General features: G+C 53.0%; 8 protein-coding genes across 8 annotated transcripts in view; 6 read left to right on the forward strand and 2 right to left on the reverse strand.

The window, feature by feature from the left end:
• GUITHDRAFT_160757 (hypothetical protein) overlaps window positions 1-3,402 on the reverse strand; it is a gene marked incomplete at its 3' end in the record, with an annotated part of 5,156 nt that extends 1,754 nt beyond the window's left edge. The window contains exons 1-10 of the mRNA XM_005840883.1: window positions 2,730-3,402; window positions 2,506-2,560; window positions 2,175-2,238; window positions 2,035-2,122; window positions 1,903-1,984; window positions 1,647-1,717; window positions 1,443-1,517; window positions 1,201-1,398; window positions 295-936; window positions 22-129 (exon numbers count right to left, since the gene is read on the reverse strand). Of these exons, the coding sequence (XP_005840940.1) occupies window positions 22-129; window positions 295-936; window positions 1,201-1,398; window positions 1,443-1,517; window positions 1,647-1,717; window positions 1,903-1,984; window positions 2,035-2,122; window positions 2,175-2,238; window positions 2,506-2,560; window positions 2,730-2,831 (1,485 nt within the window). The 5' untranslated portion in view covers window positions 2,832-3,402. The remainder of the gene's footprint in view (window positions 1-21; window positions 130-294; window positions 937-1,200; window positions 1,399-1,442; window positions 1,518-1,646; window positions 1,718-1,902; window positions 1,985-2,034; window positions 2,123-2,174; window positions 2,239-2,505; window positions 2,561-2,729) is intronic.
• Window positions 3,403-4,243: 841 nt separating this feature from the next.
• On the forward strand, window positions 4,244-5,191 carry GUITHDRAFT_100211 (hypothetical protein; the record flags this gene model as incomplete). Its single annotated transcript, XM_005840884.1, has 1 exon — window positions 4,244-5,191. One exon carries the CDS (start codon window positions 4,244-4,246, stop codon window positions 5,189-5,191), a length of 948 nt encoding a protein of 315 aa, XP_005840941.1.
• Window positions 5,192-6,768: 1,577 nt separating this feature from the next.
• On the forward strand, window positions 6,769-7,314 carry GUITHDRAFT_100212 (hypothetical protein; the record flags this gene model as incomplete). The annotated part of the gene is made up of 2 exons (XM_005840885.1): window positions 6,769-7,175; window positions 7,227-7,314. 2 exons carry the CDS (start codon window positions 6,769-6,771, stop codon window positions 7,312-7,314), a joined length of 495 nt encoding a protein of 164 aa, XP_005840942.1.
• Window positions 7,315-7,759: 445 nt separating this feature from the next.
• GUITHDRAFT_100213 (hypothetical protein) lies at window positions 7,760-8,872 on the forward strand (the record flags this gene model as incomplete). Its single annotated transcript, XM_005840886.1, has 1 exon — window positions 7,760-8,872. The coding sequence occupies one exon, from the start codon at window positions 7,760-7,762 to the stop codon at window positions 8,870-8,872; it is 1,113 nt and encodes a 370-aa protein (XP_005840943.1).
• Window positions 8,873-10,609: 1,737 nt separating this feature from the next.
• GUITHDRAFT_100214 (hypothetical protein) lies at window positions 10,610-11,701 on the forward strand (the record flags this gene model as incomplete). The annotated part of the gene is made up of 1 exon (XM_005840887.1): window positions 10,610-11,701. One exon carries the CDS (start codon window positions 10,610-10,612, stop codon window positions 11,699-11,701), a length of 1,092 nt encoding a protein of 363 aa, XP_005840944.1.
• Window positions 11,702-13,442: 1,741 nt separating this feature from the next.
• GUITHDRAFT_100215 (hypothetical protein) lies at window positions 13,443-14,576 on the forward strand (the record flags this gene model as incomplete). The annotated part of the gene is made up of 1 exon (XM_005840888.1): window positions 13,443-14,576. The coding sequence occupies one exon, from the start codon at window positions 13,443-13,445 to the stop codon at window positions 14,574-14,576; it is 1,134 nt and encodes a 377-aa protein (XP_005840945.1).
• A 1,483-nt stretch (window positions 14,577-16,059) lies between these two features.
• Window positions 16,060-17,110, forward strand: GUITHDRAFT_100216 (hypothetical protein; the record flags this gene model as incomplete). The annotated part of the gene is made up of 7 exons (XM_005840889.1): window positions 16,060-16,134; window positions 16,195-16,245; window positions 16,298-16,530; window positions 16,588-16,675; window positions 16,722-16,760; window positions 16,812-16,871; window positions 17,015-17,110. 7 exons carry the CDS (start codon window positions 16,060-16,062, stop codon window positions 17,108-17,110), a joined length of 642 nt encoding a protein of 213 aa, XP_005840946.1.
• A 189-nt stretch (window positions 17,111-17,299) lies between these two features.
• On the reverse strand, window positions 17,300-22,078 carry GUITHDRAFT_132396 (hypothetical protein; the record flags this gene model as incomplete). The annotated part of the gene is made up of 11 exons (XM_005840890.1): window positions 17,300-17,329; window positions 17,383-17,439; window positions 17,487-17,585; window positions 17,631-17,783; window positions 17,846-18,004; window positions 18,057-18,152; window positions 18,201-18,265; window positions 18,352-20,779; window positions 20,828-20,920; window positions 20,960-21,028; window positions 21,116-22,078. 11 exons carry the CDS (start codon window positions 22,076-22,078, stop codon window positions 17,300-17,302), a joined length of 4,212 nt encoding a protein of 1,403 aa, XP_005840947.1.
• Between the last annotated feature and the right edge of the window lie 365 nt (window positions 22,079-22,443).

Below are 22,443 nucleotides of genomic sequence, written 5' to 3' on the forward strand. Positions count from 1 at the left end.
GGGGGGGGGGCATCATAGTACCGTCATGACGTCCGAGGAGTACGTCCCTGGTCCAGGAAGCTGCTGCTTGAACTTGTCGGAAGGATCCTGAAACCTTTGCGACTGTGAAATGAAGATGGTCTTTCCGTTCTGTGATTGAAGTTAGCTGAACATGTTCCTGCCCTTCTACTCCTCCTCCTCCTCTCCCTTGTGCTGCTACTGCTGCTCCTTGCTCCTGACCTCCTGATCCTCATACTGGTCCATGCCCTAGCCCTCTCCTCCTCCTCTCTTGCTCCTCCTTCTCCTCGCACTCACTGCTGGTTTCTTGTATCCCGTTCCCCATTCCATCGACTTGTAGTACTGGCCAGGCGCTGGGCCCTCGATCGCCAGCTCGGGCTCAGCTCGGGCGCGGGGGGTCCCGGCAATGAGGACGCTGATCGGGCCCTTCTTGAGTTTGCCCTGAATCTGCTTCGGCTGCTTGGACTCGTAGGTGACAGGAGGGGAACGAGCATCCTCGTCCTGCGAAGAAGCCTGCTCAACAAACCTCTTGCTCGTCGACCCGAAGTTGCCTCCTCGGCTGAACCGCTTCTTGGAGAGCATGGCGACGAAGTTGTAGCGATTATCCTCATCGTACGCTCCTGGCCCCGGAGCCTTGGGGGCCTCCTTCACCGGCCCGTTGAACCTCGTGCCAGAGGAGAGGAAGGGAACGGATCTGCGAACCATGGTGGGGGCCGTGTAGGAGGAGAGGTCGTTGAAGCTGGTCCTCACGGCATCGTAACTTCCTGGGCCCGGGGTGGAAAAGGGCTTTTCCTCCTTCGCCAGCCTCTTGGATGTGCTCCCGAAGCACTGGAGGTGTTCTGGAATCTTCTTGCGGGCCTTTTCCAGGCTGTCGGGGATCTTGTAGGAGCCGGGGCCCGGGGCCGACACTACCTCGTCTCTGACCGGTTTCTCCTTCACCTGGTAAGGTCGGAGGACTCGACTAGCAAACGTGGCGGTTGGCTTCCTCCTCTAAAGGCATTCATGAGCTCCATGTGAATCTTTCCTCCGCCCCTCCTCCTCCTCCTCCTCCTCCTCTACTTCTCTTTACTGCTCCTCCTGCCATTGCTCCTGCTTCTGCTCCCCCTACCGTCACCCCTTTAGTTCCAGCCCTTCTTTCCAGCCTGCTCCCCCTGGTCTACCATCCTGCTTTTCACTCCTGCGTCCTCCTCATCAACATCGCACCTGCGGCACAACTTCCGTCCCTTCCTCTTGCTTTCTGCTGCTGTACGCGCCAGGTCCCGGAATCTCCGAGGCCGTGAGGAAGGAGAGGTCGGCTCGTGCCGACTTGCTCCTTCCGAAGTCGAAGCTCCTGACCTTGGGCCTCGTGGGTTCCAGGACTGGGTCATAGTTCCCGGGCCCCACCATATCCTTCTTGTCCCCCTGCTCGAAGGTCAGAGGAAGGAACATTTCCACTGAGCACAGACAGCATAGGTCACGATAGGAGGCTTCTGCTTCACCAGCTGCCCGTTGGGACCCTCCTCGTACCCAAAGGCTTGGTCCTGCGGAAAGTGAACAAATGAGGGGAGGCGGGGAGGAGGAACGGGGAAAAAAAGACAAGTCAATAGGGAGGAGAAGAACAGGAATGGAGGGAGGGGGGAGAGGGGAAGCAGCAGGAAAAGTTGCTGCACCTGTCGTGGGATTGATGGAGCAGTCGGAGCACGGTACCATATGATACGTTTGCTGTCCCTCTCAGCGGAACCTGGCAAAACAGTCAATGAGCACCCGCGAGTGAAGGACGGATGTATTGGATGAGGCGACGAAATTGCAAGAAGGAACACGGATTGTTGTAATATGAAGAAGGAGGAAGGGAGAAAGGAAGGAAGGAAACAGAGGGGAAGAGAGGAGAGGAGAGGAGAGAGAGCGAGGAGGGACTGAGGAGATCACTTGATGTGTTGACCGTCCTTCTCCTGTCGCTCTCAAAGCTTGAGCGCAGGTCGTAAGCGCCAGGCCCAGGCTTCTCTAGCACCTGCCCAGCACAGTCACGACAGGCCCAGCAGGAGTGCAGCAGGCACTCACTTCCCTCGACTCCTGCTGCAGCCTGTCGGACTTGGAGAGGAAGCCGACGTCAGCTGGGGAAGTCAGGAACCTCGGGCCTCCCATGTATCTGAGTTCGAGCAGGTTGACATCTTTCTTTCTTCCCATCAGTCAGGTTTCACCTCTTTCGCGCTACATCGTAGGAGCCCGGGCCAGGCGTGTTGAAGTCTTGATACCTAGCGGCGGCTACAAACGATGCAAACTCACCAACAGCTGATTTGCGGAGATAGAGAAGGAGGAAGAGGAGTATCAGAGGTACAAGAGACAGGTTTCACATCGCTCCACTTCACAATAGACACAAACGGGATCAATTCCTATCATCACGAGCAAGAAACTTGAATCAGGGAGGTCGTCGGAACACCAGGAACGAGGAAGAAAAGCAAAGGACACAGACAGAAGGCTCGTAAAGTATCCTGCAATTCTCGACGACATCTACTCGTTCACTCGGTTTACCTCCAATCGCTCGCTCAGATGTGCTGGAGAAGGGAGCGTACGCATGATCAATTTCCTGACAAACACCCAATCTGTCAGTCGTCCCGCTGATATTTCAGAGAAGCCGTGTGCATGTGAAACTCAGAGAAGCACATGAATGAGATATGCTCTTGCTTGAATCCAGAAAATTGTGAACAAGTAGCGTGTACACTTTGATGCCACACAGGAACAAAACAAATGCTCACATGGTTGAAATATGATCCATATGAGCCCGGTCCAACGGAAACCGGAGTGTTTCCAAACTTTGCAAAAGTTGGAGACCTTTCCGACCTCGACGTGAATGCCATGTTGAAGATAGAACAAATAAAATCTGCTCAGCCGCTAACACGTGAAACAAGCTGATCTCAAGCTCTGGATCCTGTTAGTTGGGCATTCTTTGCACGTCATAGACAGAAGTTCAGCTCATGAAGCGCCCTGAAGCAAATTTTCGTTGATTGTACAATGAAGCTGATAAATCTCTTTCAACTGCGTGCGTCTTGGCAAAATCAGACGACACGACAGGCAAAATGTCTTGTGGGCAAAAAATGCACCGATGGTAATTCAGAGTGGCAGAACTACACGAGATCGACAAGGGAGCAACAAGTTTGCTTAGAATGTTGAGCGATTGAGAGAGAAGTGTCGGGGATGCGAACCAAGATGAAGGAGAGGATGAATCGGCAGCAGGGGAGGAAAACAAGGGGCACGGCACTCTAGGGTAAGCAGGAGAGATCGGAAGCGGCGGAGGGACGAGAGGCAGGAAGAGACAGCGAGTGTCGAAGAGGCTCTAGGTGGCCACAGGTCGACGACACTACGATCCCTCCTATCCTCCTCTCCCCCTTCCTTCGCTTCCTCCGCAACCTCCTTCGCCCTCTGGTGCCATGGTAACGGCTAAACGCACGAGTGTCATCACCCTCATACTCCAATCCGCGGCCCGGGCCGCATCGGCGGCACGGGACACTCTTACTACTAGCTTACTAAGTTATGCGGCACTGATCAGTGAACCGCGGCCCGGCGGGCCCGGGTCGCCCGTCCGGGCCCCCGGGGGCCCCGCCGCCGGGGGTGCGCAAGTTCTTCCGGGGCGAGGCTCGCGGGCCGCGCGGCGGACGGTCCGATCCGATCCGCGATGATCATCATGGCATCACCGTGTCAGGCTGATCATCATCGGATAAAAAGATCAGTACGGTACGGACTCGACAACCAGGAGAGTCGAGGACTGAGGCTTGACCTGACATTGCGCGGCCGCGGCCGGGCGGCACAGCGGCCTGACCTGACTCAGTGTGACTCTCACAGTGAACGAAGGCAGAAACTGAGACCGTGCAGCGAGCCTCCGATCAGTGCCGCGTGCAGCGAGCCTCCGAGAACCATCGTGACGGGCCAATGAGGTGGCCCGGCCTGCCCGCCAACCGCCGGGCACTGCTGTCCCCCAAACTTAACTGATACCTTCACTTAACTGCGCGCAGGACAATTCCCCCGCGCCATGCCAGCGATGTCGCTGTGGCCGCCGCCGAAGGAATGAGACGCATACCGGAATGCACCCGCGATGATCGCAACGAAAGTCTTCTAAACGTCCAGTTTAAAAGTCCAGTTTCCCCAAAGCTGCGGCAGGTTGCTTGAGGACGATCAGTGTGAGGACAATCAGGACATGAATACTACTGTCAAGTCGCTACATAGGTGCTGCTACCGTGACCGCATGCACAGCTTGCTGCAATGGCCCCACCGCATGCTCAGCTCGAGCAAGCCTGATCCATCAAGAATGCAGGGCAAGGCTGACTATCAATGCCTGAGATCTCCTCTCAACCTCGTGCATCATATGGGCGAGTATGAAAGTCTTATCCTCAGCAGATGTGCGAGTCCAGGCTGTATACGACGGGAGAAACTCCGAGTGGACAAGGAGATGAGTCGCAAGCTCGCAGAGAGTGGCGTTCTCACTGATGGCTACATGAAGAGGTTTAACGCTGCGGTCGACGCCGCGTGCAATGAGTATAGCAAACGCTTGAAGGAATGCCATGATGAGAGTCACTTGACAATCAGTCGATTGGATGCTAAAACTCCAGACTTAAAAAAAGTAACAGAATTCCAAGCCGACCTGTGCGTGAGCTTTGACGAGGACACGGATCTTGAAACCATCTTCAAGGACGTGATCGACCAACCCGCTGCGGACGTGAAGATATTCGGACAGCCTGGAGTCTCGTATGAGCACTTTGAGATTAGAAAGGGGGAGTACATGTGCTTTGAGATCACGGAGAAGCCAGGGAAGGTCTTTGAGAAGCTGTTCCAGGTCAATCGGCTGTACAATGTATTGAAGGACGACATGATTGGTGCAGACACAAAGATCGCGGCGATGGGCTTGTTGATGAACGGCAAGAGAGAGGAGTTTGAGATAGTCAGTTTGTGTATGAGGGAGTTCTTTTCTCTGGCTTCTGACGCCAAGTATGATTTGGCACCGATGGTGGAACCTGCCAGGATACCGTTCTTTTTGATGTACACTCCGTACAGGAATATCTTTGGAGTCATGCAGGATCTGAAGAACACGGTCGAGAGCAAGTTCAACAAAATGGAGGGCAAGTTCAATGAAATGGACGGCAAGTTCAACAGAATGGACAGCAAGTTAGATGAATTGAATAGGACGATGGGGCTCGTACTGAAGCATCTTAATATCGTACCATAATCGACGCGACTGGAATGCCATCGGGCAGTACTTTAAACGACCGGCTCAGTCGACTCATCAAAGGTTATGGAAGGGTGGTTACTCAAAAGAAATCCACGGGAGTGATGAAGTTGAAAGAAGGCAAAAGTGTCTTGGCAGTGAGAGAGTATGGAATTATTTGTGAAAAGATGACCCAGATACGTTCAGACACTATGGCACGAGAAATAGGATCAACAGGCTTGTTCGGATTTGCTGGTACCACGATCATGTGGAACTGTTGCTGTAGAAGCGAAACTTTAGACATTCTACATCTTGAACACTTTGATTGGGAGAACGACTGCTTGAAGCTGACAATATTGAAGACCAAGATGGACCAAGGGGGTGTTGACGCCGACATTTTTTCTCCCAGAACAAGGCACATATTTGCAGCACCCAACAAACCTATGTCTTGTCCTATCTTGGCCATTGCTTTGTATGCGTTTTCCCAAACCAGAATGAGGATAAGTCACACCAAATTTTTTCTGGGAAACGACCAGAAGCAGAGGTTTGGCCAAGTCTTGAGAAGGGTATTGTCCACAGAGGACATGCAGGAGGAAGTATGGAGGGATGTTGGTAAGTGCTAGCCTGAGGAAGTCTTGAGACTGAGATTGAAATGTGCAGGTTCGCACAGTTTTAGGAAGGGGAGCGTGACGCATCTACTAGGCATTCCGGGAGGACCAGTCAGTACATCAATATTTCAACGAGCCAGCTGGTCCTTAGGCAACACCAAGGACAGGTACATCGGAACAGTGGAACCAGGCAATTATCAATACTGTGGGCGTATTCTAGCAGGGGACAACACCAAGAGCGAGAATTTCGATGTGTTACCTCCTCATTTCACAAGAGAAGGTCTGGCAAGAATCAACGATATTGGTATGCACAAGTTCATTGATGGATACGACACGTTCCCGGACAGCTACAAGAGATGTTTACCAATGTTCCTTGCGCAGATAGTGTACCATCTGGACCGTCTCAAAGACATGTTTCCAAGTCACCATTTCCTATGGGGGTCACCTGTTTTTGCAGTGAAAGGCTCAAGAACAATGCAATTTTTACAAGAATTGAAAGAGCATCATATCAGTTTTTGTCGCGGGGAATGCGAAGAATGCGGTATGACCTGCAGTGGAGTTCCGATGCACGTGATGAATGTGGCTGAAATCAGGAAGCTGCGAGAGAGTCAAGAACAGGGAACAAAGCTGTTGCACGATACAGTGTTGAATGTTTCAACTTCGCTACCGCAAGACATTTACGAGCTGATCATTAGAAACTTTGAGGTGAACGGAGCCATTCCACTAGCTCAACGAGATCTGGAAAAGCTGCGGGAGGATCTGACATCCATGATGAATACAGGATTCAGTGAAATCATGCAAGGACTTCTGACGTCGAGACTCAGGATGCAGGGTCCTGAGGAACTGACAGGGAGAGGGGGTGGAGGGGAACTGCCAATTATTGACGACAGGACAGGCATACTGATTGAAGGCGAAACATTTACATGGGGGGGGATGCAACATCCTGTACCTCAAGGTTTTATTTTCCCTCAGAAGACGCCGTGCAAAAGTATGTGGCAGAAATGGCACCTAGGGCAAGAGGAGAAGATTAATGGAGAATGGAAGCGTATTGGTCCACTCAAACGTTTGGAAGGAACAGATCTAGTGTGTGCCAACATGAAGAAGAACCTTTGCAAAGCAAAAGCAGTCATGTTGGCCATCGAGGTAATGGGCAGAAGACTTGCAAATTTGAGTACTGATATTGGGATCGACCATGAGAACTATTCAGAGTGCTTCAATCATGGTTACGTTGAACTTGTCAAGGAGAAGTATGGACCGAATGCATGGAAAAAACAGAGAAAAAGATTCACCGAGCTTTCATACACGACTATGTACAAAAGGTTATGTCGGAGCAACACAGGCCGAAAGAACAAGAGGAAGAGGAATGCGGTTGCCAACCGTGACGAAGGTGTACGACGGTGCGTGTGGACATGTTACATTGCAATGGACAGTGACTGACTTTTTTGTAGGGTAAGAAGAATTGATGCTGCTCCAAGCCTGACCCAACAGACTCATTCTCCACTTCATTCAGACGTTGACATGGAGATCAGCGATTGACATGCAATAGCCTACCGGACTGTAAGATGACTTACAACCAAGTCAGTGTAATATTGGTATAAACTGCGCAGATGTGTTTGCATACAACGATTATGTCTCACCCGCCTTTCACCATTTTTTCGGCTAAGTCACATACAACTTGATTATAAAGAATAATCCAGTACTGATGTGTACCAGTTTTGGAAAACACTCATCATGATTTGTACCGTCCTGAAATGTGTTCCTGGTACCAATCTTTGTGGAAACATATTTAGTCAATATCTTTAAAACTAGTGCTATAAGCTGTGCACTCACAACAAGGTCTGTTTAGTTTCCCCAAAGCTGCGGCAGGTTGCTTGAGGACGATCAGTGTGAGGACAATCAGGACATGAATACTACTGTCAAGTCGCTACATAGGTGCTGCTACCGTGACCGCATGCACAGCTTGCTGCAATGGCCCCACCGCATGCTCAGCTCGAGCAAGCCTGATCCATCAAGAATGCAGGGCAAGGCTGACTATCAATGCCTGAGATCTCCTCTCAACCTCGTGCATCATATGGGCGCGTATGAAAGTCTTATCCTCAGCAGATGTGCGAGTCCAGGCTGGATGAGACGCAAGCCTCAGTACCGCATGCACAGCTTGCTGCAATGGCCCCACCGCATGCTCAGCTCGAGCAAGCCTGATCCATCAGGCAAGGCTGACTATCAATGCCTGAGATCTCCTCTCGACCTCGTGCATCATATGGGCGCGTATGAAAGTCTTATCCTCAGCAGATGTGCGAGTCCAGGCTGTATACGACGGGAGAAACTCCGAGTGGACAAGGAGATGAGTCGCAAGCTCGCAGAGAGTGGCGTTCTCACTGATGGCTACATGAAGAGGTTTAACGCTGCGGTCGACGCCGCGTGCAATGAGTATAGCAAACGCTTGAAGGAATGCCATGATGAGAGTCACTTGACGATCAGTCGATTGGATCCTAAAACTCCAGACTTAAAAAAAGTAACAGAATTCCAAGCCGACCTGTGCGTGAGCTTTGACGAGGACACGGATCTTGAAACCATCTTCAAGGATGTGATCGACCAACCCGCTGCGGACGTGAAGATATTCGGACAGCCTGGAGTCTCGTATGAGCACTTTGAGATTAGAAAGGGGGAGTACATGTGCTTTGAGATCACGGAGAAGCCAGGGAAGGTCTTTGAGAAGCTGTTCCAGGTCAATCGGCTGTACAATGTATTGAAGGACGACATGATTGGTGCAGACACAAAGATCGCGGCGATGGGCTTGTTGATGAACGGCAAGAGAGAGGAGTTTGAGATAGTCAGTTTGTGTATGAGGGAGTTCTTTTCTCTGGCTTCTGACGCCAAGTATGATTTGGCACCGATGGTGGAACCTGCCAGGATACCGTTCTTTTTGATGTACACTCCGTACAGGAATATCTTTGGAGTCATGCAGGATCTGAAGAACACGGTCGAGAGCAAGTTCAACAAAATGGAGGGCAAGTTCAATGAAATGGACGGCAAGTTAGATGAATTGAATAGGACGATGGGGCTCGTACTGAAGCATCTTAATATCGTACCATAATCGCCTTTGGTCAAACGACTCTTACTGCGAACAGTGGCCCATGACTGTCAAGACCTGTTGCATGCTTGTGGATGGTGGCTGATGTTTGTGTATCCAGTGGCAATGGTAACAGTGGCTCACCGTAGCGAGGGATGGGAATAAAGTACGTATTGAAACTTCAGTAGAATGAGAGAGCCGCTGAGCCTCGCGGCCCGGACTGGCGCGGCCGCCGCATTGCCGAAGACATCATGCGACTAACTTTGGAAATACAATGATCCTTGGCACGCCGGCCGTGGATAGGCTTTGACGGCGGGACTGAGTTCACTATTACTGCTGGAGTCAGGGCCTACAGTGAAGGAGCTTCACTGATTTCATCAGTCTGCTAGAAAGCATCCGAGTCTGCCCCTCGAACTTTCATCCCTTGCAGTGTCCCAGCCGTCGGGCCGCCGGAGAACGCGGCGGCTCAGCAGCCTTCAGTGTGACTCTCCGATCCTGATCACTGGCAGTGCCGCTGTGCGGTAGACGGTGTGCAATCTAAACTTGATCACTGAGTACGTGGATAATCAGGAGACTCTCTTCAAGAATCGAGGAGGCTTGACCGTGACGGTACGACGGTCCGAGGCTGAGTGACCGTGAGCCGCTGGAACCGGACAACCCTCGATGCCGCATCACCAGTCAGAGTCAGTGAGCCGGGCCTGCCGGGACTGGCAGTGCGGCGATCGGCCGCGGCGCGGCCCGGCGCTTGCCCCGGGGCCCGGGGGCTCCCGGGTAGTAGTACCCGGTCACTGAGCCTCTGAGTCCGACCGTCGGAGTCGGCGGCGGTACCGTCGGCGGGTGATCATCGGACCCGACCAGTCACTGTGCTGCCGACCGCGGCCGGGGGCGGCGCCGGGCGCCGCCGAGTCGGAGCCGCGCCGGCCCGCCGGCCGGCGGGGACGGTGACTCCGGAGTCCGGCGGACTGGGTGACACGGACTCCGGGCGCCGGGCGTGGCACTGCGGCACGCCGGATTCAACTTCGGATAATCCGATCTCGAGTCCTGATTTTCTCGGTGCACCGGGCCGAACTGCCAGGGCTGACTCCCGCTGCAGTGCGGCGGCACGGTTGCCGCAGTGCGAGGCAGGCGGGGATGATCGAAGTCGCCCGGCGTCCTGCGGTCGTCACCCGGCCCCTGCCGCGGACTTTGACGGCGGGAATCAGAAAGGCGGGAACTCAGTCGGAGTCTCGGACGCGGCTTCCGATCAGTTCTGGCGGGAAACTTCAAAAAGTTTGTTGGCGGCAACAAACACTACGCTCCCCACCCCTGTTGTTGACTCAGGGCTCAGCAGTTGAGCACGGGTAGTCACACCGTACGGTCTTGGGTCGCATGAAGCGCTGGGTTTGTACGAGGTGAGGTTGATATCTCATTTCTTGGGAACTGCAAGGTACTGGAGCTCTTATACATATGAGGTACAACTGGTACACGAGGAGGTACGGGGGAGGTCGTGTGGCCCTACCAAACTTTGTCAGGATGGGCTCTACACGGTACAGAGATTCGTATGGAGGTTTCCAAAAAGGGTTGTAGAATGTGGTAGGGCTGGGCGGATTTAAAAAGAGGCTTTGTATAATCAGTTTAAAAGTCCAGTTTCCCCAAAGCTGCGGCAGGTTGCTTGGCTACGATCAGTGTGAGGACAATCAGGACATGAATACTACTGTCAAGTCGCTACATAGGTGCTGCTACCGTGACCGCATGCACAGCTTGCTGCAATGGCCCCACCGCATGCTCAGCTCGAGAAAGCCTGATCCATCAAGAATGCAGGGCAAGGCTGACTATCAATGCCTGAGATCTCCTCTCAACCTCGTGCATCATATGGGCGCGTATGAAAGTCTTATCCTCAGCAGATGTGCGAGTCCAGGCTGGATGAGACGCAAGCCTCAGTACCGCATGCACAGCTTGCTGCAATGGCCCCACCGCATGCTCAGCTCGAGCAAGCCTGATCCATCAGGCAAGGCTGACTATCAATGCCTGAGATCTCCTCTCGACCTCGTGCATCATATGGGCGCGTATGAAAGTCTTATCCTCAGCAGATGTGCGAGTCCAGGCTGTATACGACGGGAGAAACTCCGAGTGGACAAGGAGATGAGTCGCAAGCTCGCAGAGAGTGGCGTTCTCACTGATGGCTACATGAAGAGGTTTAACGCTGCGGTCGACGCCGCGTGCAATGAGTATAGCAAACGCTTGAAGGAATGCCATGATGAGAGTCACTTGACGATCAGTCGATTGGATCCTAAAACTCCAGACTTAAAAAAAGTAACAGAATTCCAAGCCGACCTGTGCGTGAGCTTTGACGAGGACACGGATCTTGAAACCATCTTCAAGGACGTGATCGACCAACCCGCTGCGGACGTGAAGATATTCGGACAGCCTGGAGTCTCGTATGAGCACTTTGAGATTAGAAAGGGGGAGTACATGTGCTTTGAGATCACGGAGAAGCCAGGGAAGGTCTTTGAGAAGCTGTTCCAGGTCAATCGGCTGTACAATGTATTGAAGGACGACATGATTGGTGCAGACACAAAGATCGCGGCGATGGGCTTGTTGATGAACGGCAAGAGAGAGGAGTTTGAGATAGTCAGTTTGTGTATGAGGGAGTTCTTTTCTCTGGCTTCTGACGCCAAGTATGATTTGGCACCGATGGTGGAACCTGCCAGGATACCGTTCTTTTTGATGTACACTCCGTACAGGAATATCTTTGGAGTCATGCAGGATCTGAAGAACACGGTCGAGAGCAAGTTCAACAGAATGGACGGCAAGTTAGATGAATTGAATAGGACGATGGGGCTCGTACTGAAGCATCTTAATATCGTACCATAATCGCCTTTGGTCAAACGACTCTTACTGCGAACAGTGGCCCATGACTGTCAAGACCTGTTGCATGCTTGTGGATGGTGGCTGATGTTTGTGTATCCAGTGGCAATGGTAACAGTGGCTCACCGTAGCGAGGGATGGGAATAAAGTACGTATTGAAACTTCAGTAGAATGAGAGAGCCGCTGAGCCTCGCGGCCCGGACTGGCGCGGCCGCCGCATTGCCGAAGACATCATGCGACTAACTTTGGAAATACAATGATCCTTGGCACGCCGGCCGTGGATAGGCTTTGACGGCGGGACTGAGTTCACTATTACTGCTGGAGTCAGGGCCTACAGTGAAGGAGCTTCACTGATTTCATCAGTCTGCTAGAAAGCATCCGAGTCTGCCCCTCGAACTTTCATCCCTTGCAGTGTCCCAGCCGTCGGGCCGCCGGAGAACGCGGCGGCTCAGCAGCCTTCAGTGTGACTCTCCGATCCTGATCACTGGCAGTGCCGCTGTGCGGTAGACGGTGTGCAATCTAAACTTGATCACTGAGTACGTGGATAATCAGGAGACTCTCTTCAAGAATCGAGGAGGCTTGACCGTGACGGTACGACGGTCCGAGGCTGAGTGACCGTGAGCCGCTGGAACTGACCGGACAACCCTCGATGCCGCATCACCAGTCAGAGTCAGTGAGCCGGGCCTGCCGGGACTGGCAGTGCGGCGATCGGCCGCGGCGCGGCCCGGCGCTTGCCCCGGGGCCCGGGGGCTCCCGGGTAGTAGTACCCGGTCACTGAGCCTCTGAGTCCGACCGTCGGAGTCGGCGGCGGTACCGTCGGCGGGTGATCATCGGACCCGACCAGTCACTGTGCTGCCGACCGCGGCCGGGGGCGGCGCCGGGCGCCGCCGAGTCGGAGCCGCGCCGGCCCGCCGGCCGGCGGGGACGGTGACTCCGGAGTCCGGCGGACTGGGTGACACGGACTCCGGGCGCCGGGCGTGGCACTGCGGCACGCCGGATTCAACTTCGGATAATCCGATCTCGAGTCCTGATTTTCTCGGTGCACCGGGCCGAACTGCCAGGGCTGACTCCCGCTGCAGTGCGGCGGCACGGTTGCCGCAGTGCGAGGCAGGCGGGGATGATCGAAGTCGCCCGGCGTCCTGCGGTCGTCACCCGGCCCCTGCCGCGGACTTTGACGGCGGGAATCAGAAAGGCGGGAACTCAGTCGGAGTCTCGGACGCGGCTTCCGATCAGTTCTGGCGGGAAACTTCAAAAAGTTTGTTGGCGGCAACAAACACTACGCTCCCCACCCCTGTTGTTGACTCAGGGCTCAGCAGTTGAGCACGGGTAGTCACACCGTACGGTCTTGGGTCGCATGAAGCGCTGGGTTTGTACGAGGTGAGGTTGATATCTCATTTCTTGGGAACTGCAAGGTACTGGAGCTCTTATACATATGAGGTACAACTGGTACACGAGGAGGTACGGGGGAGGTCGTGTGGCCCTACCAAACTTTGTCAGGATGGGCTCTACACGGTACAGAGATTCGTATGGAGGTTTCCAAAAAGGGTTGTAGAATGTGGTAGGGCTGGGCGGATTTAAAAAGAGGCTTTGTATAATCAGTTTAAAAGTCCAGTTTCCCCAAAGCTGCGGCAGGTTGCTTGGCTACGATCAGTGTGAGGACAATCAGGACATGAATACTACTGTCAAGTCGCTACATAGGTGCTGCTACCGTGACCGCATGCACAGCTTGCTGCAATGGCCCCACCGCATGCTCAGCTCGAGAAAGCCTGATCCATCAAGAATGCAGGGCAAGGCTGACTATCAATGCCTGAGATCTCCTCTCAACCTCGTGCATCATATGGGCGCGTATGAAAGTCTTATCCTCAGCAGATGTGCGAGTCCAGGCTGGATGAGACGCAAGCCTCAGTACCGCATGCACAGCTTGCTGCAATGGCCCCACCGCATGCTCAGCTCGAGCAAGCCTGATCCATCAGGCAAGGCTGACTATCAATGCCTGAGATCTCCTCTCGACCTCGTGCATCATATGGGCGCGTATGAAAGTCTTATCCTCAGCAGATGTGCGAGTCCAGGCTGTATACGACGGGAGAAACTCCGAGTGGACAAGGAGATGAGTCGCAAGCTCGCAGAGAGTGGCGTTCTCACTGATGGCTACATGAAGAGGTTTAACGCTGCGGTCGACGCCGCGTGCAATGAGTATAGCAAACGCTTGAAGGAATGCCATGATGAGAGTCACTTGACGATCAGTCGATTGGATCCTAAAACTCCAGACTTAAAAAAAGTAACAGAATTCCAAGCCGACCTGTGCGTGAGCTTTGACGAGGACACGGATCTTGAAACCATCTTCAAGGACGTGATCGACCAACCCGCTGCGGACGTGAAGATATTCGGACAGCCTGGAGTCTCGTATGAGCACTTTGAGATTAGAAAGGGGGAGTACATGTGCTTTGAGATCACGGAGAAGCCAGGGAAGGTCTTTGAGAAGCTGTTCCAGGTCAATCGGCTGTACAATGTATTGAAGGACGACATGATTGGTGCAGACACAAAGATCGCGGCGATGGGCTTGTTGATGAACGGCAAGAGAGAGGAGTTTGAGATAGTCAGTTTGTGTATGAGGGAGTTCTTTTCTCTGGCTTCTGACGCCAAGTATGATTTGGCACCGATGGTGGAACCTGCCAGGATACCGTTCTTTTTGATGTACACTCCGTACAGGAATATCTTTGGAGTCATGCAGGATCTGAAGAACACGGTCGAGAGCAAGTTCAACAAAATGGAGGGCAAGTTCAACAGAATGGACAGCAAGTTCAACAGAATGGACAGCAAGTTAGATGAATTGAATAGGACGATGGGGCTCGTACTGAAGCATCTTAATATCGTACCATAATCGCCTTTGGTCAAACGACTCTTACTGCGAACAGTGGCCCATGACTGTCAAGACCTGTTGCATGCTTGTGGATGGTGGCTGATGTTTGTGTATCCAGTGGCAATGGTAACAGTGGCTCACCGTAGCGAGGGATGGGAATAAAGACGTATTGAAACTTCAGTAGAATGAGAGAGCCTCGCGGCCCGGACTGGCCGCCATTGCCGAAGACATCATGCGACTAACTTTGGAAATACAATGATCCTTGGCACGCCGGCCGTGGATAGGCTTTGACGGCGGGACTGAGTTCACTATTACTGCTGGAGTCAGGGCCTACAGTGAAAGAGCTTCACTGCCAATGATTTCATCAGTCTGCTAGAAAGCATCCGAGTCTGCACTGCTCCGAATCCCTTGCAGTGTCCCACTGGGCCAGCCGTCCGCCGGAGAACGCGGCCCGCCGGCGGCGCAGCGGCCTTTCAAGCCTTTGTGACTCTCCGACCGGGCCCTGATCAGGGTTGACCGTGACGGTCGGACGGTCCGACGTCCGCGGAGCCTCGGAGGCTGGGCCGGTCAGTCACGATCATCGTACGGTACTGAGCTGGAGTCCGAGCCGCAGGCTCCGACCGGGCCGGGCCGCCGCCGGGGTCCCGAGCCAGTGATCCGGGATCAGGGGCCGAGGCTCAGCGCCCCCGGCTGTTAGAACACAACTCTCATGTTTTGGGATAAATATGAAGAATTATCTGGTTTTCAGCACAACTTTCACAACCAGGTGACGTGTGGACTCTGCGAATTGTGACATGGTGTGACGATGACCCTACATTTATGACTGTAAATCGGGGGTAGATTGGGTGGATGGAGCGTTAAAAGAAATGGCATGTATTTGTAAGGGTAGGGTGGTAGAAAGATGTAGGGGTGCATCTCTCTGATATCTAGGGGGTGGGGTGGGAGATGTGTAGTTCGTCTCAGGTATAAGGCGATGGCGCGGGGCAGAGGAGCGATGGCGATGATGATGGCGCTGCCACTCGCAGCCTCATCAGCACATGCGTTCATGGGCCAGCAGGTGTGCAAGGATCAGCTCAACGTCTGGTCGTCTCATGTTCTCTTCCTCTATGTGGGCTGGTCCTAGACTAGAGAGTTGTGTTGGTCTCATGCCATAGGCCGTAGGATTGATGGGAGCCTGTGTTTTCGTTGATTCTTTTGGATTTCTCTTGGACTGTTGGTCTTGCATACATCAGATGTAGAATCGATGAAGTCTTGATGAAGGGGGGCTTGCAGGCCGTTGAGTCAACTGCTGTTTGCGGTGGTTTAATTGCAGAATGATTTGTTTTGTTTTGTCCAGGCTCGCTTTCTTCCTTTCAAGGGCATTCCCGCGCTCTCGCAAGCTCTCGCAAGCTCCAACTTTCGTCTCCCACTATCTGCAAAGCCCTCTACCACCTTTCGTCGTGGCCTTCAGGTTCTGCCCGATAAACTCGTTGTGGTCGGGCTAATACCGCACCAGGGAACAAGGATGGGCCTTCTCGGATCACTCTTCGGAGGAAGCGGCAAGCGCGAGTACAGTGACCTCAAGGCCGGCACGTGGGCGGTGAGCTCGGGCTGAGTTGCTCTCGACTTCCAACAGGAACTGACATTGTGCTGTCCTCAGGCCGAGGCAGCGGAGTACGCCAAGGAGGGACAGGTGAAGTCAGTCTCTAAGGTGCGACCATGCTCGAGTCGCGCGGCTTCTGCTGCTCACTATGCTCGACCAGGCCGGACACTCTATCGCCACCTTTGGAGGAGGATGCTTCTGGGGGATCGAGCTGGTGTACCAGAGAGTCCCTGGAGTTGTGGCGACAGCCGTTGGCTATGCTCAAGGAGAGCTTGAGCACCCTTCCTACGAGATGGTCTGCACCGGAGCCACTGGACATACTGAGGTAGTTCAGCTCACCTACAATCCCAAGGAAGTCTCCTTCAAGCAGCTCTGCCAGGTTCTCTTCGGCAAGTATGGTCAAGAGGGTGGACGCGCTAGAGGGAAGGAGGAATTGACATGTCCATACAGGATCAACCCTTCACTCAAGGACCAGGTGGGCAATGATCGCGGCAGCCAGTACCGCCATGGCATCTACTTTCATACTCCCGAGCAGAAGGTCAGCGAGAGAGGAAGGGAAAGAGATGGTTGACAGACGATTGCAGGCCGAGGCTGAAGAGGCTATCCAGGAGGTGAAGGCCAAGGTGTGTGGGAGAGAGAGGGCAGGCAAGGGGGAGGAATTAACAAGAAAGTAGCTCAACGGAGCTCCCTTCTACACCGAGCTGGAGGCCGCTAAAGTCTTCTATCCAGCTGAGGTAAGTTAGGATGTAATGGGAGTTCTGTACATTAGTTTCCCAGATCAAGGAGTAGTCAAACTCTTCTGTCCTTTTTTGTTTCCTCAGCTTCGACTTTGCGCTGCTCTCCAAGCATTGCGATTCATGTTGATTTGCCCTTGCAGGAGTATCACCAGCAGTACCTTGAGAAGGGAGGACGCTTTGGCTCCAAGCAGTCTGCCGCTAAGGGATGCAACGACCCCATCCGTTGCTACGGTTAATGTTGCTCAGCCTTAAAGGTGCTGCATCGTCCATAGGCTGTTAGCACAAACCTGGTTGTGCCATGGCTGCGGAGTAAACAGTGTAGCCAAGTTTGAACCATTTTGCTACTCTTGACCTTTTCCGTTCGCGATGATGCACTGATTGTTTCTGATCCATGTTCATGTATTGTCCATTTATTATGAGCGTCTTCACCCGTAACTGGTGTCATACTCCAACTTCTGCTCAACAAGTGTTTAAGCTCAATATCATCATTTGAAAACCTTGTGATTACCTCCAGCGCCTTGAGGTAGGGAGCTTCAGTCGGCACCAACGCGTACATGATGGATGCCTGTCAAGCATCATTTCAACCGGCCAGCTTGCAAATTAATTGTTTACCAGCAGGACTGTCAAATGAGAGACATCGTTCTGGTTGTTGTACTTCCCTAAAGATAGGTTAATGTTGGTCAGCAGCTCGACCAGCTCTTGCTCGTGCTCCTGTCCAGCTTGTCACGCCCTCTTCACACCTCCACCTCTGTCGACCTGCAGGGCAGCTATGCCGCCCGATCCCTCCGCCACCTTGAGGAGAATGTTTGCAGCTCGAATCCGATCCTCGTTGGAGATGTGTGTGCTTCTGTGCAACGCGATCATCACCGGCTTCCCGCAGACCAGCCGGACAAACACGCCCAGACATCCCTATGCCAGATATGAGAAACTCTCCCGAGCATGCAGGTAAGACAGCGCCGGCAAGGTTCAACCTGGATGGAGTGTATTCTGCGCAGCATTGGAGCGGTGAAGCTGAAAGAGAGAAGCCGTTGGATGGCCTCGAGGGCGAGAGCGATGAGCGTCTCGTTCCTCGGGAACATGACGAGAGACAGCAGAATTGGCATGATCTGCTCTTCGTTCTCAACTAGCACCTGGATGGAATCAAGAACTAGTCCTTCGCTCGCACTCTCAAGATCTCTCTACCTGCATGTTATGCGGGTTGTCAGCCAGCCTGGCTACCAGAAACGCGAGCATGCTGGCGGTGTCAAATCGATGACTATCACACGCTCGAGTCAAAGCCTACTCACTGCGTCAAGAGTGGACAGTCACATGTATCAAGATTCGTACGTCAGATATCAACGACAAAATTCTTGTTCCCGGCGAGACTCTGAGATTGATCACTGGGGCAACCGCTGAGGGATCAAGAAAGTAGTCACAAACATTGAGAGTGAACAAAGTGAGAGAGAAACGCAAGGCGAGGATGGGTTTAGAGGCTGACCTAGAAGCACTTCGATCGCAAGGTGGTCGAGGGGTTTGTGGTCGAAGTTGCTATGAGCTCCGGCGAGGACGACTTCGATTAGGAGCTGTAGAGTTGAAGCATTCGATCCTATTCTTTGCATCCCCTTGTTGATTTGGCAAAGATGCTTCAGGAGGATCAAGTACTCACGGACTACCGCTGCGTACTGCTGGCACTCATCGAACTCAGGACAGAGCTTCCTGCTGATGAAGTCTTCCATCACCACGTTCTGACAGACTGGTTTCGAGCAACAAGAGCAGAACCACAACTTGTACTTCTCCTGCTCATCCTCTGCCCCCTGCGTCCCAGCGGCAGCCTCAGGTAGCGGAGGACGGTCGGAAGCATCCTGCCCTTCATCATTCACACGCTCGTTCTCAGAATCCTCTTCCTTCAACGCGTTCGTTTCGTCTATTCCGACTTGCTCTGAATCTACAGGCCCTTCTCGCTTCCCTTGCGCATTGCCCCCCTCGCCGTTCCCTTCCTCTTCGCTCATTGCTTGCCCAGCTTCTTCTCCGCCGGCATTCGCTTGTCCCTGCTCTGCGCTCTGTCCAGGCATGGCGCCATCGATCTGACTTGCGGCCTTTGCATCAATGATATCCCTCTCCTGCTGCGTGATGCCGCTGTACCACTCATGAGCCTTGGCGAATGTTGGAAAGACTTTGCCATCGGGCAAGATGTAGTTGTAGTACCCCAGAGTGACATCCCGGATCTCACGTCGCCATCCTGGAGGCAGGTGACTTGCATTCCATCGGCTCATCCGGAGCCCATGCTTTAGCGCTCGGCCCACCCTCCTCCTCTTTGGTGCCAGTTCTTCGTGAAGCCGCTCGATCATGTCGTCGTCTATCTTCCACTGTCCTCGAGGCGGCACATAGTTCGTGCGGCGGATCCAATACCAGAAACATTTACTGAGACTGTTCAGAGCCCGGGGGGTGACCGTCAGGCCGCTCACCAACTCTGGCATGGTGCCGTTGCGGATAGCAGTTATGACGCTGCTGAGAAACTTTCGTGCTTCTTCTGCTCCCTTGAGGCTCTCGGATTCGATCTGTGCTATGAGAGTCGTGTTCACAACGACGTTTCCTTTGGAGATCTCTTCAGCAACCCGAGCGTCTTCCTCGGGGGACATCCACAAGGGCGGAGGCTTTTTGGCTGCCGATTTCTCCCTTTCCTGTGCAAGAGCTCGGTTCCGCTCCTCCTCCTCTCTTTGCTCGATAATTTCCTTTTGTTTGGACAGCAGATTTGTATGTGCAGCGAAGTACTGTTCGGGTTGTAGCATGCCCGTGATATTCTTCCTCGAGTTGCGGTCTATATACTGAGATTTGTAATACTCCAGTGTGCGATTCCTGTATCGGACGGACGACCAGCCATCATGCTTCCTTTTCAGGCTCCTGCCTGTCAAAGACTTGCATGCAGCACTGGCAAAGGCAGCAGGCGTCTTGTGTTTCTGCCCCTCGAACTCAATCTGGCCATCTAATGTGATCTTTCCAAAAACAGGGCCAAGTAGCCCTTTCTCTGGGTGTTTCTTCTGCCAGTAAAGTTCAGCATCAAGGCTGAGAAAGCCAGCATCCAAGAGCTGTTTCAAAGTAACGCTCGAGGGGTCCCTAGCAAGATCCTCAGCATTCTTCTTCAAGTCTTCAGGGTTCCAAGTCTTGTCTTCACAGAATTGCAAGTAAGTGTTATAAATATTTTCCAGCTCCTTTGCATCTGCCTGTACATCGGCCGACAGTTTCATTTCATTCAAAACTGTCTTCCACAACCTTCTATGCATCCTGTTCTTTCCGCCCTTGTTTTGAACTATATGATACAGCTCGCAGAGATTGACAGCTTGCCCGCACACTGTTGGCATCTTGCTCGGATCCAACAGATCATCGGCTTCTTGGCTGCGTTGTTCGACTCGAAGATAAAAAATCACAAAGGAAAGAAACTTTGCTGGATCTTCAGGAGGGTCAAACCTTGGCACGTTTTTCTTCTTCCCTGACTCTCCAAGTGATAGGGAATCCAGCGAGAATCGTTTCGTCTTCTCCGTATCCGACTTTTTGTTCTTGGAACCTGGAGGTCTTCCACGTATCGGGGCAGGAGTCTTGGGTGTTAAATCTACCCTGGAGATCATCTGGCCATCGCCACCCAACCCTTTGGCTGACTGCGGATCCATTTGCGTGCCCATTCTATCAACACTCGAAGGCGTCATTGGGTATGGCGTCACTTTGGCTGAAGGAGTAGTGTTCAGTCCGTGGTTTGCCACAAAATTCGCGTATTCGGTTTCACGGTCGTTTGATTGCCTTGCCTGATTCTGGTCAGGACGAGGCTCTGGTCGGATGCTTGGAGTCGTTTGAGACGGCAATTGCTGACTGATGGGTTTTTCTGAGTCTTGCCCACCACTGGGCAGTGATGCTTTGTTTACTGTAGAGCTAGCCTGAAAAGTGGAATGTTACCAACAATCGTTGAATTCAAATCACAACACCTCTGGAGCTGCCTTTGGGATTTGGGGGGCCTCAATTGCAGGCATAAGCGAGATTTCATTCGTCGCAGGCACGGCAATTGGATTGGTATTTGTCTGCATGCGGATTACAGAAGGAATAAGACGCTATCACACCCGTACGTTTGAAGGAATGTCGGATCCAACGCATGTTTCTTCTCCGGCTCTCATATCACCTCCATTCCCCTGTTTTCCAAGACAAGGGTATCAATCCGATTTCATGCACCACATACACAGAGAAAGAATTAGCAAAACGGAGAGAACATTTCTGACCGCAATCGGAGGCATGTTGGGTTCCTTAGGGTCGACAGGGGGCGCATGTTGCATGCCAGAATTCGAATCAGCTCCAGTTCCGGATGGAGCCAAACTTTTGATCTCCTCCCTTGTCGAGACATTCACCCCACCAGCGGGCATTTCCGGAATACCATCCTTTCCTGACATTTCCGAGGTGTCTTGCAACGTTTCCCCTTCCCGGACTCCTTCGCTCGAAGATTCTGGTGCTCCTAACTCGCCTTGGCTGGCCAAGGAAGTCTTGTCATCATCTCCTTCCTTCATCTTATCGTCATCCCCTTCCTTCTCCTTCGCTACCGCTTCCTTCCCCTCTCTGTCTCCATCACGAGCGCTCCCGTCGCCTGTTCCCTCTGAATCCTCAACCATATGCGTAGTGCTCACGTCATGAGTAGCGCTGGCATGACCTGCTCCCGCCGTCTCCTCTACCGCCGCCTTATCCTCATTATCTCTATGAGCATCGCTACCGTTCTCTGCTCCCACCGATACCACCACTGGTGGCCCGTCATTGTCATGAACGGCACTTTTCTCGCATGATACTTCCTGCTCAGCAGGTTGTGGTTTATCACTATTCTCACGGGAGGTCTCATGGATCCCCCCTCCTTCCTCCTGCTCAACTTCAGTCTTCAGAATCTTCCTGGCGGGCATGTTGTCGTCATCCCTTGCCTCGTCCTCATCCTCCATCCTCGCCCTCTTCATGCTAACCCGGCCACCGTCCTCCACGACCAATGGTGGACCCTGGGCTTTCTCTGCATGTTCCTCAGGCACAGTCTCTGGAGCAACATCTTTGGTAGTAGCGTTCGTCGGTTGAGCGGTTGCTTCTGAAGCCGCTACTTGCTCGCATTCGTTTCCTGCCTCGGTAGATTCTGCATTTGCGCCGTTGGCGGAGCTCTGATCTGAATCATAGCTAAGGATGTTAGTAAGCGACGTGTCCTCCTTGCTGGCCATGTGTGTAGCAGTGAAGCTAGAACAGCACAAGACGCGCTCCAAGGACGAACTTCAAGATCAAGGCAAGTAAAAGGGGAGATACAGATTGGTAAAGAGCCGAGCCTTGAACAAAAGGAGGTTGCGAGGTTATGGCGTCAAGTTTGTTGACGCAAGAGTGAGGAGAGGAGGAAGAAGGATATATCGAAGCTGCCGTCAGCTCAGCCCTCTCAGGATCATGCGTCTATGCCCACGCGCCTCCCCTCCTCCTCCGCTCTTCCCTTGCATTTCGCGCGCGAACCCGAATGCATTGAGGCGGACTATTCGAAAGCTATGATGAGTAAAAGATTTCCGATTTGCCAAGGGTCAGGCAATGGCCTGGAAGCCAG

Source organism: Guillardia theta (genome assembly GCF_000315625.1).
Source record: "Guillardia theta CCMP2712 unplaced genomic scaffold GUITHscaffold_4, whole genome shotgun sequence".
Classification (NCBI taxonomy): Eukaryota; class Cryptophyceae; order Pyrenomonadales; family Geminigeraceae; genus Guillardia; species Guillardia theta.